An 18,084-nucleotide genomic window follows, 5' to 3' on the forward strand; every position below is an offset into this window, starting at 1 on the left:
TACATGTCTACATTATTTTTATTAAAAAAAACTATTTTCCAAACCAAAAAATAATTTACTGAAAAGAATGGCACTGTTTTACATTTTTTAAATGTCAACTCTGTTTTTGCTTATTTAGAATCTTTAGTCACAATTCAGCGCATTCTTCCTTTGGACTGCCAGTAAGAATTAATAGTAGCTGACATTAAGCACTCAGTTTATATGACATATCCAACTCATTTAATCCTTCTAATAGTCCAATAAGTAGGTATTATGATTCCCATTATAAAGATGAGGCAAAAGACCTAAGTAAGAAAGGATAAATAACTTGCCAAAGTCACATCATCCATCGGCTGGTAGCACAGCAAGGATTCCAATTTAAATGCCCTTACCCACCATACTATGTTAAACTTGAGTATAGCATCATGCGACAGAGTATTCAACAATTAATTGATAATGATGGAATCACATTTACATCTAAAACTTACCAAAGGCTAATTCTACAGTATTAATTTATTTCAACTTAATAGCTGGGGAATGATGCTTAGTGGGTGTTATGGGCTGAGTTGTGCCCCCCAAAATTCGTATGATGAAGTCTTAGTCTATCTGGGCTGCCATAACAAAATACTAGAGACTGGGTAGTTATAAACAACAGAAATTTCTCACAGTTCTGGAGGCTGGGAAGTCCAAGATCAAGGTACTGGCAAATGCAGTGTCTAAAGGCTCTTACCCTGGTTCGAAGATTTTGTCTTTTCACTGTTACCTCATGTAACATAAAGGGTGAGGGATCTCTGTGGGGTCACTTTTTTAAGAGCACTAATCCCATTCATGAAAGCTCCATCCTCATGACCTAAGCATGACCCAGAAGCCCCACCTCATACTATCACACTGGTCATTAAGTTTCAACATGTGAATTGGCGGGGGGAGGGGGGACAACAAAACATTCAGACTATTACAAGGTCCTAACCCCTAGTACCTCAGAATGTGACCATATTTGGAGACAGGGTGTTTAAAGAGGTAATTAAGGTAAAATGAGGTCATTAGGGTAGGCCCTAATCCAGTATGACTTGTGTCCTTGTAAGAAGAGGAAATTTGGACACAGACAAGTACAAAGAGAAAACCATGTAAAAACATGGGGAGATGATGACCGTCTACCAGCCAAGAGAGAGATCGCAGAAGAAACAAACCTATGATCTCAGACTTTTAGCCTCCAGAACTGTGAGGAAATAAATTTTTGTTTAAGCCACCCAGGCCTATGGCACCTTAGCAAACTAATACAATGAAGGAATTCGCGAAAGTTTGCTTGGCCACTGGTACACCGCTGTAATTTTTATACGGAAACTGTACTTAAAAAAAACTAATAATGTCAAATTTTATGTCAAAATTATCTGACTTTCAAGAAGACATTTCATTTTTAATACATTTTATAATGAAATGTCATTAACATATTAATATAATGCTGAATAATTCAGTGGAATTTATCTTTTATGCTTTTTTCTTTCTAAGTCAGACCAAAATCTCCTAGTAGAAGGAAATTTACACTTTATAATGATAAGGATACAAGTACTCTAAAATCAAAATCAATTCTAACATTAATTAAGGAAAAATTTAGATAAAATCACTAGACACAGATAAACTGACAGTCTAATCTACTCATGAAATTATTTTTGAATTGCAGATGAACAATCTATATATGGCAAGTTTAGGATTGAGAAAATGGAATCTCCTACCTGAGATTCTAAATCAAGGATTTAGAAATGAGATACCATAAAGAATAGTAAGATTTATATTATTAGCATATAATCTAGTAATTACATCATATATCTAATATAAATTACATATAATCAGATTTATTATTATAATCACTTTTATACAATAGTAACACAGATATTACTATTATACTATATAATAGCTCAGAAGTACATAGCATATGAAGAAAGTCACAAAAGCATTTAATAGTTTATTATATCTCAAACTTTATTACTTAATGAATCAGTGTCCATATACTGCTTTCAATCACTTTTTCTGAACTGCTTCCAAAAACCGCAACAGGTGCAGGAAGAGGTTGATGACATCCAAGTAGAGGCTGATGGCGGCTAATACATACTCTTCAGGTGACAGCCTATGCATCAGTGAGTGTGTGTCATAAATGATGAATCCACAAAAGAGAAGGGCTCCCACAGCAGCCAAGACCAGCTCCACTGTTTGACTATAGAAAAATAACTATAGGCAAGAATTAAGTTTATATTTAAGACCTATATTAAGAATATTACCTGCTCTTGAGTTACGTACGCTATAAACATATTTCATAATGCTTTACAACTTGGAATGCAAATGTTAAAAGCAGAAAAAGGCAAGGCAGGTCCATCCTTTCTGCTGGATGAAAGGATGAATGGATGAATCAATGCATAGCCTCCTTTCTATCAAATTATCCACAACTTCAAACAGCAGCATTCCAAATATAAATTATTTAAAAATGTATTTCTTTTTCAGAATTATATGTGCCACTGGGAGGTTAGCAATTACAAGTGAGGGCCTCTTTCTCTATAATTTAAGTCATATGTTCATCTTTCTTTCGATCGATAATATTAACATAAGATCCTGATTTTTTAAGATAATTTTTTAAATTATTCTATATACAAATGTTCCAGGTTAATTATAACTAAGTGTCCTATCATAAAAGTACCTCTTACAGCTTTTCAAGATTATTTATGGCCAGAATTATATTTCAAGTTACCATTTTAAAACAACTTACCTTCAAGATTCCTGACAAGCACAAAATCCACAAAACAGCAAACAGTCTGTAAAAACAAAATATTAGTAATTTAAAATATTGTTCCTTTACCAGCTACGTATACTGATGCGACATTTTCTGAAGAAATAAATCCATCCTGATATTTGCCAAAGAATAAGTAAAATAGGGGCGACTGGGTGGCTCAGTTGTTAAGCGTCTGCCTTTGGCTCAGGTCATGATCCCAGTGTTCTAGGATCAAGCCCCATATCGGGCTCCCTGCTCAGCGGGAAGCCTGCTTCTCCCTCTCCCACTCCCCCTGCTCGTGTTCCCTCTCTCGCTGCCTCTTTCTCTCTCAAATAAATAAAATCTTTAAAAAAATCAAAATAAAAAAATTTTAAAAAGAATAAGTAAAATATAAGAGTTCATAAGTATACAATGAGTACTGTAAAATACTCAGAAATTGAAAAAAAACAGCCATCTACTCATTTGTTTTTATGGTGAACAAAACTAATTGAAAGTACTGTTTTTAAAGTTTTCAATTTCAATTCCAGTGTTCAATTTCAATTTCAAAAGAAAATATTGATATAAGCAGAAATATCACTAGAAGCATTTTAAGACAGAGACATATAAGACTTCTAGAAAATATATACATGAACAAATGAAACATAACTGCATTTTTAAACCAAATAACTATATCAAATTAGTCTGTGAACAGGTATATCCATTAACGTTCCCAATGTATTTCCTATTTTATTCTAATGTACTATAGAAATTAATATATGCAAATGGTAAATTTGCCACTGCTATAATTTTATGAGTTACCATTCATACATATTATATATAATGTATAGTTATAATATAAATATATGACAAAGGACATCAAAGCAGTCAGTCCTTTGTCATCAAATATGAGACTTATAAGCCCGAACACACATTTGCTGCTTCAGGGCACAAGGAAGTACTGGGGTCAATTTACTGTCCCTCCTTAAATAAAAGCCACACAAAACCTATGACTGAACAGCAAGCAGCACAGCACAGTAATTCCTGAGATAAGGGAAGCGAAGGAGGTATGCTCTGTAACTGACCCGTCTAGAAAGTGTTCCCAGACCACAGCGAGGTGACGAGAACCCATATGAAGCCCCCTGGTCTCCCTGAATTGAGATAGTGAGAATTCAGAGGTCAGAGAGGTCATGATGGCTAGAATTTGTGGAGCAAAGTTCCAGAAAGGAGAGAGCTATAAAGAGAGCTAGCTAGCTCTGGTGATATGCAGAGAATTCCCTTCAAGTCAGCTGAGCACAGACCAATGCATACATATGAAGAAGTGACAAGGCTGGGGGAAGAAACACCATGGAGAAGCAGGCAGAACACTCCTCAAAGCCCACACAGGGCCAGGAATAGTTCATGTTCACCCCAGCCAAAGTGGAAAGACCTCCTAAGACATGGGGCTTTGAATAATTCTTAGAAAGGTGCTGTCTCAATAGTGCGGCCAAATTAGCCCTAACCTAAACGCTATTCTGGACCCACTTTAACAAGCACTTGAAAGCAAGCATCAAAAGGTTCAGACAGTTTCCAAGGAACTTAACAGCTTACTAGAAGAATAAAACCAAAATATTTAAGGAAACCAACAACAAAAAAAATTCACCACCCAACAATATAAAATTTACAATGACCTCAGCATCAAATAAAAAATAATAAAGGCATGCAAAAGAACCAGGAAATATGACCTATAACAATGAGAAGAATTAATCAATAGAAACAAATTCAGAAGTGACACAATGACAGAATTAGTAAACGATGACATTAAAAAAATATATTCCATATGTTCAAGAAGGTATAGGGATGCATCACTATGAGAAGAGAAATGGAAGACATATATTTTTAAAGACACAAACTAAGCTAAATTTCCACAAATGAAAAATATATTATGTCAAATGGAAAATATTCTGGTTGGAATTAATAGCAGATTATAGACACTGAAGAAAAAAAGATTATCAAACTGAAAATAGAAACAGAAACTAACCAAAATGAATCACAGACAGAAAACGGGGGGAAAAAAACCTGAACATCCCTGAACCATAGGACAACACCAAGAAGCCTAACATATATGCTGAAGTCTCACCATAGAAGAGAAAAAAGGGGATACATAAAAATGTTTGAAGAAAACAATTCCTGAAAATGTTCCAAGTTTGATGAAAACTTGAAACTGATAAATCTAAGGAGAAGAAACACGAAAAAACCACACCAAGGAATATCATAATAAAATTACTAAAAATTTTAATTCAATTACTGAAAATTACTGAGAAAATATGAAAAGCAGCTGGAGGATAAAAGACATTATGTACAGAGAACAAAGATAAAGACTTCTTGTCAGAAAATACATGAACCAGAATACTATGACTTCTTGTCAGAAAATACATGAACCAGAATACTATGGAATGACATCTTTAAAATACTGAAAATAGAAAAAGAAAAAACAAAAACAAAAAACCTAGAATCTTACACTCAGCAAAAATAACATTCAAAAAGTGAAATAAAGATTTTTTTCAGACATGCAATAGCCAAGCACTATAAGAAATATTAAAAGGGGACACCTGGGTAACTCAGTTGGTAAGTGTCTGACTCTTGGTTTTGGCTGAGGTTATGATCTCAGGGTCATGAGATGGAGCTTCCCGGCGGGCTCCTCACTGAGCATGGAACCTGCTTAAGATTCTCTCTCTCCCTCCTTCCTCTGCTCCCTACCCCCTGTTTGTGGGCACATGTGCTCCCTCTCTCTCTCTCTAAAATAAATATATAAAATCTTTTAAAAACAAAACAAGAACCATTAAAAGGAAATCACTCAGGCAGAAGGGAAAGAGAAGATGGAAATTTGGGTTGACGCAAGAAATGGAGAACAGAAATGACAAAGATGTGGGTGAACATAAAAGACTTCATCTATTTTTAAATCTCTTTAAAGGATAATTTAATGTTCAGAACAAAAATAATAGTATATTATGAGGTGTATAACATGTGAACTAAAAGTTATAGCAACAATAGCACAAAGGTAGGGGAGAGGAGATGTAGCTATGCTCTACAGGAAATGGTGTATTACTTAGAGATAGACTACAATGATGTAAAGATGTACACTGTAGGGGCGCCCGGCTGGCTCAGTCCTTAGAGCATGCAACTCTTGATGTCAGGGTCATAGGTTCAAGCCCCATGTTGCAGAGATTATTTAAATAAATAAAAAAACTTAAAAAAAATCTGGAGTAGGAAGAAGGAAGGCAGGCAGGCAGACAGTATACTGTAAAACCTAGAGTAACCCCTATTTAAAAGAGCTGTAGCTAATAACTAATAAAGGAGATAAATCAAATCAAATAATCCAAAGGGAGGAAAAGAAGTACAAAGAACAGATGAGACAAACAGAAAGAAAATGAATGGCAAGATAGTAGGCTTAAACCCAACCAGATCAATAATCACATTAAATGTCAATGGTCTAAACACTCTAATTAATAGCAGAGATGGTCACATTGGATTTTTTTAAAAAAGCAAGAACCAACCATATGCCGCCTATAAGAAAACTATTTTAACTATAAAGCCACAAAGAAGCTAAAAATAAAAGGATGGAAAATGATATACCATGTTAACACAATCAAAAGACAGCTGGCGTAGCTAGATTAATGAAGTAGGTTTTAGGGCAAAAATATTACCAGAGATACCTACTTCAAAATGATAAAGGAGTCTTCAGAAGGACATGACAATCCTAAACGTTTATGCATCTAAAAATAGAACTTCAAAATAACATGAAGCAAAACTTACAGAAATGGCACAAGAACCATAATTGTAGTTGGAGATTTTAATACTACTTTGACATTAATTGATAGACTGAGCATGCAGAGAAGATTACAAAGTGTGCAGAACACTTAAATAATACTATCAACCAACTTGACGTCACTGGCATTCATCACTCATCTAACAGCAGCAAAATATACATTCTAGTGCACAAAGAACATTTATTAAGTATCATAAAATGAATCTCACTAAATACTATGGGACGGAAATCATGCAAAATATGTTATTTAAAAAAAAACAGAATCAGAAATTAAGTATACATAGTATTATAATCCAGCGTGGTGAAATGAGGGCATGGTGAGATTCCAGCTCTCAATTCTCGTGCTGGAATGGCTACAAAATTTCTCTGGATGCGTCTGGAATACCTAAATTAGAATGAAGTATCATGCCACCATATAGTATAGATCCTTTAGGATTAAAGTGGACTCAGGACTTACTTTTCCATACTTAAACCTTATGAAAACTCCAAAGCTTCTGCCCCAAGGAATGTGGGGAAGGTGGTATTAAGAACTATAATGCATCTAAGGTTTTACCCTACTCTCAGGCTAATAAGTTAGCCTGGTATAGTTTCATGAATGCCTGCAGAAGACATGAGATCCCTAGGTCTGAGATGAAGAAGTTTATCACAGCAATAGCAGTTGTTAAAGAACAAGCACAATAGATAGGTGTTGTGGGCACAAAGAAATGAGAGAGCTGGTAGAAGGCTTAAGAAAGAAAGTCAGACATTGGCATTGAAGATTTCTTCAGTGGAACAATCTCTAGTGGCAACAAGGTCCCCAGTGTAGTCATGGCAGGGAAATGAAAAGTTGCTGAAGAAGAGGTCCAGAGACACTGAGAAGCTAAGGTGATAGATGGGCCTACCATATGGTTCAATGCTAAAGTCTTTAAAGAATGAGGAAGGCTTCGGGCACCTGGCTGGCTCAGCCAGTACAGCATGTGACTTTTGATCTTGGGTTGTGAGTTCAAGCCCCATGCTGGGTGCAGAGGTTACCTAAAAATTAAAAAAAAAAAAAAAAAAAAAAAAAAAGAGGGAGGCGTGAACAAAGGGAATCAGTGGCAGTAATGAGGAAGACTGGGAAATGTATACCCAGATACTCAAATGTTTTTTCAGCTGAAATAAGGAAGAAGAAAGAATACATTATGAAGAGGCTGAAATATAGGGAAGACTGTTTACCAGAATGGGATTTCTAGAGACTATACTAGAATGGATGGGGAGGAGAGGTGCAGTTGGGAGACTGGGATGGGAAGAAGCAAATAGCAACTCTTTCATCATATATACCACACGAATGTGTATTGCCTCCAAAACACAAAGAACAGGAAGCGAAAAAAAATGTTGCCTCTCCTGAAATCACACCCCATTCTAATACAACTAGTTAAGCACCTTGCACAACTGTCAGTGTTGGCTGACCAATTATATTTTATCCCCATAGAGATTTCCGGTAATCTGGATTACAGGGGGAAAAGAGGGGATGAAAGAATGTTTTGCAAGAGCTTTTGTAAATTCTTAGTGTTGTAACAGGAAAAAGAACAGAAGATGATGATGTGTCAACAAGAAGCCACTGTGAGTTTAGAAAAGAGTATATACATTCTTACCAGGGGAGAGCAGCACTGTACCATTATCCTAATATAAAAAGTATCATTCCATATATTTAGTAGTTTGAAGAAGAATACAGCTTAATCTACACAGGTCAAAAAGTTTTTAAAGTTCATGCAGATATCACCAATACCTGGGTCATTTACCTTGTTTCTGCCACGAAGAAATGTATGGTCTTGGTAATGATTATGTTAAGACAAAGACCTAAATACTGTAGGTAAGGTCCATAGGACTCATAGAGCATACAAGCCTAGCCTCTCTAGAAAACTGGGGGGGGNGGGGGGGGGGGGGGGGGGGGGGTTGGTATTTCCTTCCCTTTCAATATAGAGCGGAAGCAAATGACTCAAAGCCACTTTCCATCTCCTTCTATGTTCTGGAAGAGTAGAGCCTGGCTTTAGTACCTAGAGAGATGTCCTCTCATCACCCTCCATTTTATTTTATTTTATTTATTTTTTTTTTAAAGATTTACTTATTTGAGAGAGAGCACACAAGAGTGAGAGAGACTGCACGCCAGTGGGGGGAGGGGCAGAGGAAGAGGGAGAAAGAGTGAATTCCAAGCAGACTCCCCACTGAGCACAGAGCCCCACTCGGGGAGCCATCTCAGGACCCATGAGATCATGACCTGAGCCAAAATCACCAGTTGCACATTTAACCCACTAAGCCACACAGGTGCCCCTCATCACCCTTCATTTTAAAATACAAAATCCAAGCTAAAGGTATAGCACTTCTCTTAAGATGACCTATAATGTAAAAGATATTTATCTATCATAACCATGAATATGCAACTTACCCTGCTCCAAATTTGGTGAAATCTCTCTTAGACTGTAGAGTATATCCAGTCAAACCAAGAAATACAGCAGTAGTCAGTATAAATGCTTGCAGAATAATATATACATCATAGAAAGTAACTGTAAAATTAAAAAACACTGATTAAAATGCATTTAAACATACTCTATACAAAGCAGCTTTTTTCCCCTGGCATTTAACAGAAATGCTATATTTTCTCCTGTACTACTTGCCAATAAAAATAATTATGAAAAGATTCTTTATTCAGCCTTTAATACTGGTACAGTAAAACCACACCCACATGGCAATAAATAGTCACTCATACAAAATAAGGTGGTCACCTCATTATGAAGCTAAAGAAAGGACTGGAAAGATATGACACAGCTAGCAGGTTTGGAGTTTGAAGGATATGGTAGAATTGGAGTTTGAAGGATATGGTAGAATGACTTTCACCTATCTCTGTCCCAGCTTAGTTTTATCACCATCTGTGGTGATTGTTCTTATGACTTAAATATCAATAGGGATGACTCTGGGTCCTATGGCTGGCTGGAATTTCTGCACAGTAGCAGCAAGTCTAGCAATCACCTGGTTAACTGCATACCCAGTTCATCAGTCCAATCAAAGACACTAGGCAAGAAAAATATTGGGACTGTCTGGGGTTGTTTGCCATTCACGAACCCTGCAGAGAACAGGAACCAACCACTAATTGCTTTATACCCCAAAATGCATACAATGAATATATAATTGGGGGTTTCCAGAATACATACCAAATTCCCTTTTGAACTTTTAGAATGAACACCTAGACTGACTGTGCCTATTGCAATTGTAATACAACTGCTTAGCATTTTAACAAAACACTGAATCCTAACCCATTTAAAGGAAGTTAAGTGCTTTGAACCCCAAACCATTTAAGTAATTTTTAATTTTTCGAGGATTAATTTCTATTCCTAAATACTACATTATTGGAATTTCGCTATTTCTATCACTACAAGATTAGGAAGGTGAATGCAGAAATGAAAAAACCACAAGATTATTTTGCTTCTTATCAATAATTTCAGTGTAAGATTAGGTGGAAAGGATATTATAATTAATGAGGAAAATAATGTTCTCAGATTATCCAATCTATGTACTTCTACCCCGATTCCCATAACCCTGAAATAGATCTCCCATCTATATCTGTTACAAATGGTGGGAGCCAAGGAGGACAGAGATGGACTTGATAATAACATTAATAGACAGTAACATTAATAATAAGGAAATATTAGTAATACTTCCTTTCTATGTTGAGAAATTTCAATGCTATTTATTTTAATAGTTATTATTACTTATATTATGATTCCTTTACAAAAGGGAGAAGTGAATTACTGAACAATATATAGATTCAATAAAACTGGCATAGAAAGGCTAAAAGCAGTAATGACAAAAGGAAAAGATAAATATATTAAACATAATTAAAAATTTACTGTTATTGACAGTAATAGTTCATTCTAACCTTTTTTGTACCCCATGTTGATCATTTGAGACAATCTAAGTTTTTATTGTTAATAAATCATGAATTTTTTTACTTGAGGCAATATATACAGTACATCAAATAATTATAACAGATACTTCTTTTCAAATATATTTTTTTTATTTTATTATATTATGTTAGTCACCATACAGTACATCCCCAGATTCCGATGTAAAGTTTGATGCTTCATTAGTTGCGTATAACACCCAGTGCACCATGCAATACGTGCCCTCCTTACTACCCATCACCAGTCTATCCCATTCCCCCACCCCCTCCCTCAAATATATTTTTAACATCAAATATAAAGCAGAAATTACCAAGTTTTTTGTGGGGCCATTTGATGAAATATGAGGCTATAATAATAAAGCACAGTTCAGTGCAGCAACTTGAGAGGCTCGACTCATGTGATGATAGTACATGGCTCAAAATATATTTTATCAGTTCCTCTAAGATCCCTCTAAATTAGGGGGAAAAGATTAGCTACAGTTGGCTTGTTTTTATAAATGGATAAACACACATGAATATTATCCTCATTCCTATTGTTTTCCTAACTCTTTTCCACTTCGTCTAAGCTTAGTTGACCTATGTAAAGTATAAACATTTAATTTTGCTTATATTTTATGAATTCTTCATCCTATGCTATATATTTGAAATATGATATCCCATGATGTTAAGCTTTAGTCCCAAACACCTTTTAACTCAAAAGATTTATCTACATTAAAAAGTTACTGTAACATAGAAGCACAATTATGACTTACCAACAAAGGCCACAGTCAGAGCTTCGAATAGTGTCTAAAAAAAGAAACTAAAATTACGTAAACGCACATAAAATTTACACTATGTCAGGTATATGTTCTAATTTCTAAGAGTTCCACGTGATTCCATATGTATGATCTCATTTTAGCTTCAGAATAGCCTTGTGAATTATATGGGACACATGATAAGCCTACCATAATGAAAACGAGACCTCAATGTATTGAGTGAGAAGATTTAGGTCCTAATAGTGATCCTATTACTCTTCAAAGCCTAACTAGATTTTTTGATATTTGTAACAGGAAGATACAGAAATAGTATGGGAAATTCCATTTTTCTCACTCTCTGTAAGTAAGAATGAAATTGCAAATGACATGCATATTCATAAAACTTCAATATCACACACAAACACACGAAGAATAAAATATTTACATAGCACTTTAGTGTGGCAGTCCTGAAACTGTCTCCCAGTATTCATTCTCTCTTTCTTTCCTAGTAACAGAGTTTTTACCTGGACACATAGCTGTTCAGATTAAACATTACATTTCTCAGCCTCTCTTGTAGCTAGGTCAGGTCATAAGACTTTATTCTAGGCAAAAAAACGTGAGTGGAGAGGTGTACAATGACTAAAAGCAAAGGGGCTTGCTCTCCCTTTTCTCTTCTCATTTTTTTTTTTTTAAGATTTTATTTATTTATTCAGCAGAGACAGAGAAAGCCAGCGAGAGAGGGAACACAAGCAGGGGGAGTGGGAGAGGAAGAAGCAGGATCCCAGCGGAAGAGCCTGATGTGGGGCTCGATCCCATAACTCCGGGATCACGCCCTGAGCCAAAGGCAGGCGCTTAACTGCTGTGCCACCCAGGTGCCCCTTCTCTTCTCATTTTTTTAAATAACTGATGGAATGTGGATATGGTGGTGAGCTCTCTTATGCCACACAATACTTCAGGTACTTGAACCATAGCAGGTGCCTGGGCCCCTGACAACTTTACTACACAGTCACGCAGATTTTTACATGAAAGAGATGTAAACCATCTTGTTTCACGCATGTGCCATGTAGCTGAACTCATATCCTAAATAAAATATCTTTAAAAATAAATAAATAAGTGCTTACTCTAGTTAGATTTTAACAACTATCTGATAGGGCATATCACAAAGGCAAAGCCAGAAGTAACGTCAGTGGCTATATACACATACTCTTGGTAGAAGGACTCCTTATAACTCTCCCCACCTGAAATCAAGAAACCTATCAGAACTAGAGCAAAAATGGCATTAGAAATTGTACACAGACGTGGAGACAACGAAGGCACCGACTGCCCCATTTTGTTATAATGTTGTTGGCAGTGTCAGGGAAGTAGTAGCAAAAGATGAGAGAAATATTTTTTCTGGAAAAATATGATTAAATCTCATTCTTCATATTTGTGACATGATTTTAGGTAAGAAATCCTACCCCAAGGAAAGAGGAGAGTATGAACAGGAGAAAAGATAATACTAGGAAAACATAACACCACCCCAAAATAGTACTCAGGAAACATAAGAACATAAGATTTAAATGAATAAACTTTCCTATAATTGAAATTTCTAAAGTCATGAGCTTTTCTTTCATCATATTAACATAAACTTGTTACCAGGATTCACAAACTTTCTTTAGTTTAAAGCAGCTGAATCTGGTAAAAAGCATTTTCACACTTATTTGACTATAAATATTATTATTAGTTTGAAATGTTTTGAAGTAAATTTTTGGTTAGAACCCAAAGTCATACTGGATAAGAGAACAAGAAAAATAATTTAAGAAACATATACCTTGAGCCTTACCAACTTATTCTGGTCATATTATAGGTTTGGGTTTTTATAGGTAGTAGTTTGGGTTTTCATTTTCACAAACATCTAAACAAACATGACCTAAAGGTAAGTTCCCCACTTACGATTTTAAAACATATTAGTGGTGCACATCAACTGAGAAAAGTGGTCCTTCAAAAGAACTGAGTACTAATATAAAAAATAACACTGAGGAGTTAATCATAAGAATTTTAATTTAAGGTCTATGAAATTAAGGCTATAATGTTTTCCCAAGAAAATCAGAATATTAGGGGTCCAAAGTATCACAGAGATAATCTACTTTAATATGTTCATTTTACATATGAGCCGACTTAGGTACAGAAAGGCTAAACACCCTGCCAAATGTCACATAAACAGAAAGTGGCAATGAGACTCCACTTCACTATTTTTCCCACTATACCATAATATTCACAGAAAAAAAAGAAAAAAAAACCACAAATTCTGAAACTGACGGATGTTAAAAATTCTAAAATCACTTGTAATTTCCTAAAATATCTGAATTTATTAAAAACATTAATTCTGTTCTGCTACTATTATATATGTATTTGCATTCAAGTAAATAAATAAAGTTAAAACACAGGAAAAAATAAGTGTTAAAGTAACAGATATTGTCAAAATACTCACAAATCCAAAAAGCAGGTACAGGTTAAGGGGATGCTTATGTCTGTTTACAGTCAATGCTAAAATCAAACCCAAAGATCCAAGGGCAAACACCAAAATTAAGGCAGGACTGAAAAACAAAATTAAAAGCACTTTTAAGTTTAAAAACAGTATAAATAGTATTAACCAATTTAATAAAATTTCTCTATTTCATTTGTTTGTGAAGGTAAGAAAAGGAAATCTGGAAGGAACTACACCAAACTGTCAAAAGAAATGATTTTTCCATTCAGGGAATCTGAGGAGCGTGAGCCGGGGAGGAGAAGCAAGACAAAGAGCCCACAATGAATGAGGAAGACATTTCCTTTTTACCTCATGAACTTCAATCATATTTGAATAATTTTTGCAATTAGCATACTGTTTTTAACAGAAATACAATAAAGAATAGCTATTAGACAATAAGCAAATTTTATATACATTTACTATATAGCTGTAATCTAAATTAAAGAAATTTACCCCAAATAGCAAACTCATTTTTTTTGTAGGGGGAGGGATGACAGAAATTGTCTACTTCCAAGAAAATATTCATTCCTTATTTTTCCTTTAATATACAAAATCTATATAGCTTTTAGCCAAGGAAATAATTACTTTGGAGGTCAGATCTTAAACAAATTAGGGATGAACCAGATGATGCTCCTTTTCTCAGTGAAATTATCCTTGTCATGAGCTAATACTAAGAAAAACTACACATACATTAATTAAGTACCTTTATTTTTCAAGCATTGTCTTAGGCTTTGGGCACTAGGCACATGTGTAATAAAGGCAAAAAAAATTAATAAAACTTTAAAAAGCTGCATACAGTAAAGATTCTTAATACCATCTAAGGAGATGAAGGTTTAACCCTACAAAACTGTAAGCTAGAAAGTTCAGAGGTAAACACCATGTTGCAGAACATTTTCTCAAAATTAGTGTTATTTATAAGAGTTAATGATGAACGTTTTTTACATTCTAACCTCAGAAGGTAATAGAAAAAAAAAAAACTTTGCTTATCATACGGCCTTTAGATCATAAGCAGCAGCTGAAAATGTTGCAGAATCATCACCTTACCTTTCATGTACAAATGTCCGTATAGACTCAAAGTATAAAAAAAAAGAAGCTGTCACTGTAGTTAAGAGAACTTGCAGAGAAAGGATGCTGTAGACTTTTCTTAGAAAGGCTGAAAAAGAAAAATAATTACACATGACTATTTTCTGAAGCATTTATCATAGAACAGCAAGATCAAATCTGTTCTTAGAAACATTAAATTGTTATATATAATCTTTAAATCCTAATACAAATAATGTAGTCTGTAACTTAAACTTAACAACAACAACAACAAAAACACTTCCAAAGAAATCACAAATTGTCAATGATAACTATTCTTCAAGAAGCATGAGTTTAAATAAAATTAATAGTCCAGGGGCACCCAGGTGGCTCAGTCAGTTAAGCGTCTGCCTTTGGGCTCAGGTTATGACCCCAGGGTCCTGGGACTGAGTCCCACATTGGGCTCCTTGCTCAGCAGGAAGCCTGCTTCTCCCTCTCCCTCTGCCTACTGCTCCCTCTGCTTGTGCTCTATCAAATAAATAAATAAATAAAGTCTTTTAAAAAAATTAATAGCCCATAATGAAAATGTTTTCAGCAATGGGGCACCTGGCTGGCTCTGTCAGTGGAGCATACAACTCTCGATCTCGGTGTTGCTGAGTTCAAACCCCATGTTGGATGCAGAGCTTACTTAAAAAAAAAAAAAAAAAAAAGGAAAAGAAAATGCTTTCATCAAAATAAAAAGAAAGTATGAAACATATATTTGTACACAGCAACATACAACAAAGCAAAAGATAAAAATTGAACATTTTTTTTTCAAGATTTTATTTATTTATTTGACACAGAGAGAGGCAGCGAGAGAGGGAGCACAAGCAGGGGGAGTGGGAGAGGGAGAAGCAGCAGGCTTCCCACCAGGCAGGGAGCCCAATGCCGGGGCTAGATCCCAGAACGCTGGGATCATGACCCGAGCCAAATGCAGACACTTAAGGACTGAGCCACCCAGGCACCCCTAAAAATAGAACATTTCTAAACAACAAATCTATCTTGAGACCGAAAACCAGGAAGAGAAAGCATATGGTTCAATATAAATTTTTAAAAGAAATCTTAATTTCCAAGCAGTATAAAGGCTTCCTCAAAATGAAAACTTATCCCTAAAAGGCAAATAATATATAAACTTACTTTTACTCACCTGCTTTTATTTCTCACTTTATAGTACATCTGCCTCTAGCTTCTATACAATAAGAAATTCTTTCAGCATATTTTATTAATATCCATAAATCAACTCCAAGGCTTAATGATTAAAAAACTTAGTATACTAAGTCATCTGACATACACATGATATAAATACAGTGAACACACAACTCACCACCAGTTTCAGAAAAAAAAAACAAAACACATTGTTTCCACCTCCTCTATATACATATACTGATAATAACATCCTTCTCCCCTCACCCCCTTAGCTGCTAATCATCTTTCAAGATTCAGCCTTTCTCATTTCCCTAGTCTGAATTAAATGCTCCTTCTGTTCCAAGGGGCCCTAAACATACTTCTAATCACTTCATTTTATAATTAGTAAGCCTACTGGCCCTTCGTTCCCATTAAACTATAAGGACTAAAAATCTCCCTAATAATAGGGAGCATGTCTCACTCATTTTTATACCCCAAACACCAAGCCAAGTGGACAGCACACAATACTTAGTATATTTTATTTGCTTTTAAATAATTTATACTGAATTTATGAAAGGTGAATTTTGCCACTCAATTGTATTACTCTAAAACAATAGGGGAGCCATGTAACTTTTGCAGAGCACTGACTGTGCTTAGGCAGGCAGTAAAAACATTGTTGAATGACTTTTACCCAACAAACAAGATGAAACATTGTGTCTTGCTTCTCATGACAACGCTCATACAATAAATATTCTCTTTGAAAAGAATTCCTACTAAAGACCTGGCTTCCCAAGTGAGAATGAAGTACTTTGATGGCATGACAGCCAAATTACAAGTAATAAATATTCCATAAGAATAAAGGAATTTTCATAAATACCAAAGATTTAATCCTTAAAATGACCCCAAATTAAATCTTAATTAATGTTTCCCTCTGGTCCCTTTTCCAAAATACACAGTGAGTTTTTCCTGATGTCTTAAACAGGTTTTACTGAACATATAATTTAACCAATGACTCACAGTAACACTGATTATGAGTTCTATTTTGGCCTACATGCAGGTATATATCTTGAACGGAAAGGAGATAAATAGTGCTAATCTCCACAACAGATCTATAACTTACTTTCTTAAAAAGGCCCTGCTGTCTGTGTGCTGTGGAAGGTCATTTCCACCTTTTTCACAAAAGCAGAGAAAAGCACATATTACTGTCATGGACAATGTTATCTGGGCTATCTTTCTGCAAATTTAATTACTAAACTAAAGGCCAAACTATTATTCCCTCAAGGGGTTTTCCAGAATGCCAAAAAAAAAAAAAAAAAGAAAGAAAGAAAGAAAGAAAGAAAAAAAAAACACAAGACATATTATTTGATTTTCATATCCTATTATGTACCTCACACAAAAAAATCATATTATTTAATTTTGATACCGTATTATGTACCTCACATACCTCAAACCCATTCCATATATTTTCTCAATTAAGCAGTGAAAGTTAACGTTAATTTTTACCATTTTATGGAACTGTTCCATAGTTCAAAATAGTATATTTAATGTTTATTCGTACATGGGTGTGTGTGCACAAGTGCATATGTAATAAAAGACTGGAAGAATATACACTAAGGTAATAATGGTTTTCTCTCAGCAACATGACTGAAGATGATTTGCATGTTCAGTTCCTTGCTAATCTGTGTTTTTTATATATCACTAGTAAATATTTATTACTTTTGTAATAGAAAAACATTCTAAAGAAACCTGTGCTAAGCTGGGGTACCTGGCTGGCTCGGTCAGTAGACAATGTGACTCTTCATCTTGGCGGCTATAAGTTCGAGCCCCATGTCGGGTACAGAGATTACTTTAAAATCTTTTTTAAAAAAAATTAAAGAATTTATTGTGCTAAGCCAATAAATTAATCATTCTAGATTTCTAGACCCTTTTTAAAAAGGACCTTAGGGGTGCCTAGGTGGGTCAGTCAGTTAAGCTTCTGACTTTGGATTTCATCTCAGGTCATGATCTCAGGGTTGTGAGATTGAGCCCCACATCAGACTCTGCAGTCAGTGTGGGGTCTGCTTGAGATTCTCCCTCTCCCTCTGCCCCTCCCCCCGCTCATGTGTGGGCACTCACTCTAAATAAATAAATCTTTAAAAAATAAATAAATAAAATAAAAACTAAAAAGGACCTTAAATCAAATCCAAAGAAAAAGCAACACTGGACACCCATTTTGAATAACTA

At 35.0% G+C, this 18,084-nt stretch overlaps 1 protein-coding gene across 2 annotated transcripts in view; it reads right to left on the bottom strand.

Annotated features, from left to right (window-relative positions):
• TMBIM4 (transmembrane BAX inhibitor motif containing 4) overlaps positions 1-18,084 on the bottom strand; it is a 28,642-nt gene continuing 10,558 nt past the window's right edge. The window contains exons 2-7 of one of the 2 annotated variants that reach the window (XM_002924709.4): positions 14,722-14,830; positions 13,642-13,747; positions 11,190-11,223; positions 8,926-9,043; positions 2,735-2,780; positions 1-2,202 (exon numbers count right to left, since the gene is read on the bottom strand). In XM_002924709.4, coding sequence (XP_002924755.3) covers positions 1,996-2,202; positions 2,735-2,780; positions 8,926-9,043; positions 11,190-11,223; positions 13,642-13,747; positions 14,722-14,830 — 620 coding nt within the window. In that variant the 3' untranslated portion in view covers positions 1-1,995. The remainder of the gene's footprint in view (positions 2,203-2,734; positions 2,781-8,925; positions 9,044-11,189; positions 11,224-13,641; positions 13,748-14,721; positions 14,831-18,084) is intronic. The other variant, XM_019805380.2, reaches the window with a different exon arrangement.

The sequence above is a fragment of the Ailuropoda melanoleuca genome, chromosome 15 (assembly GCF_002007445.2).
Source record: "Ailuropoda melanoleuca isolate Jingjing chromosome 15, ASM200744v2, whole genome shotgun sequence".
Taxonomy (NCBI): domain Eukaryota; kingdom Metazoa; phylum Chordata; class Mammalia; order Carnivora; family Ursidae; genus Ailuropoda; species Ailuropoda melanoleuca.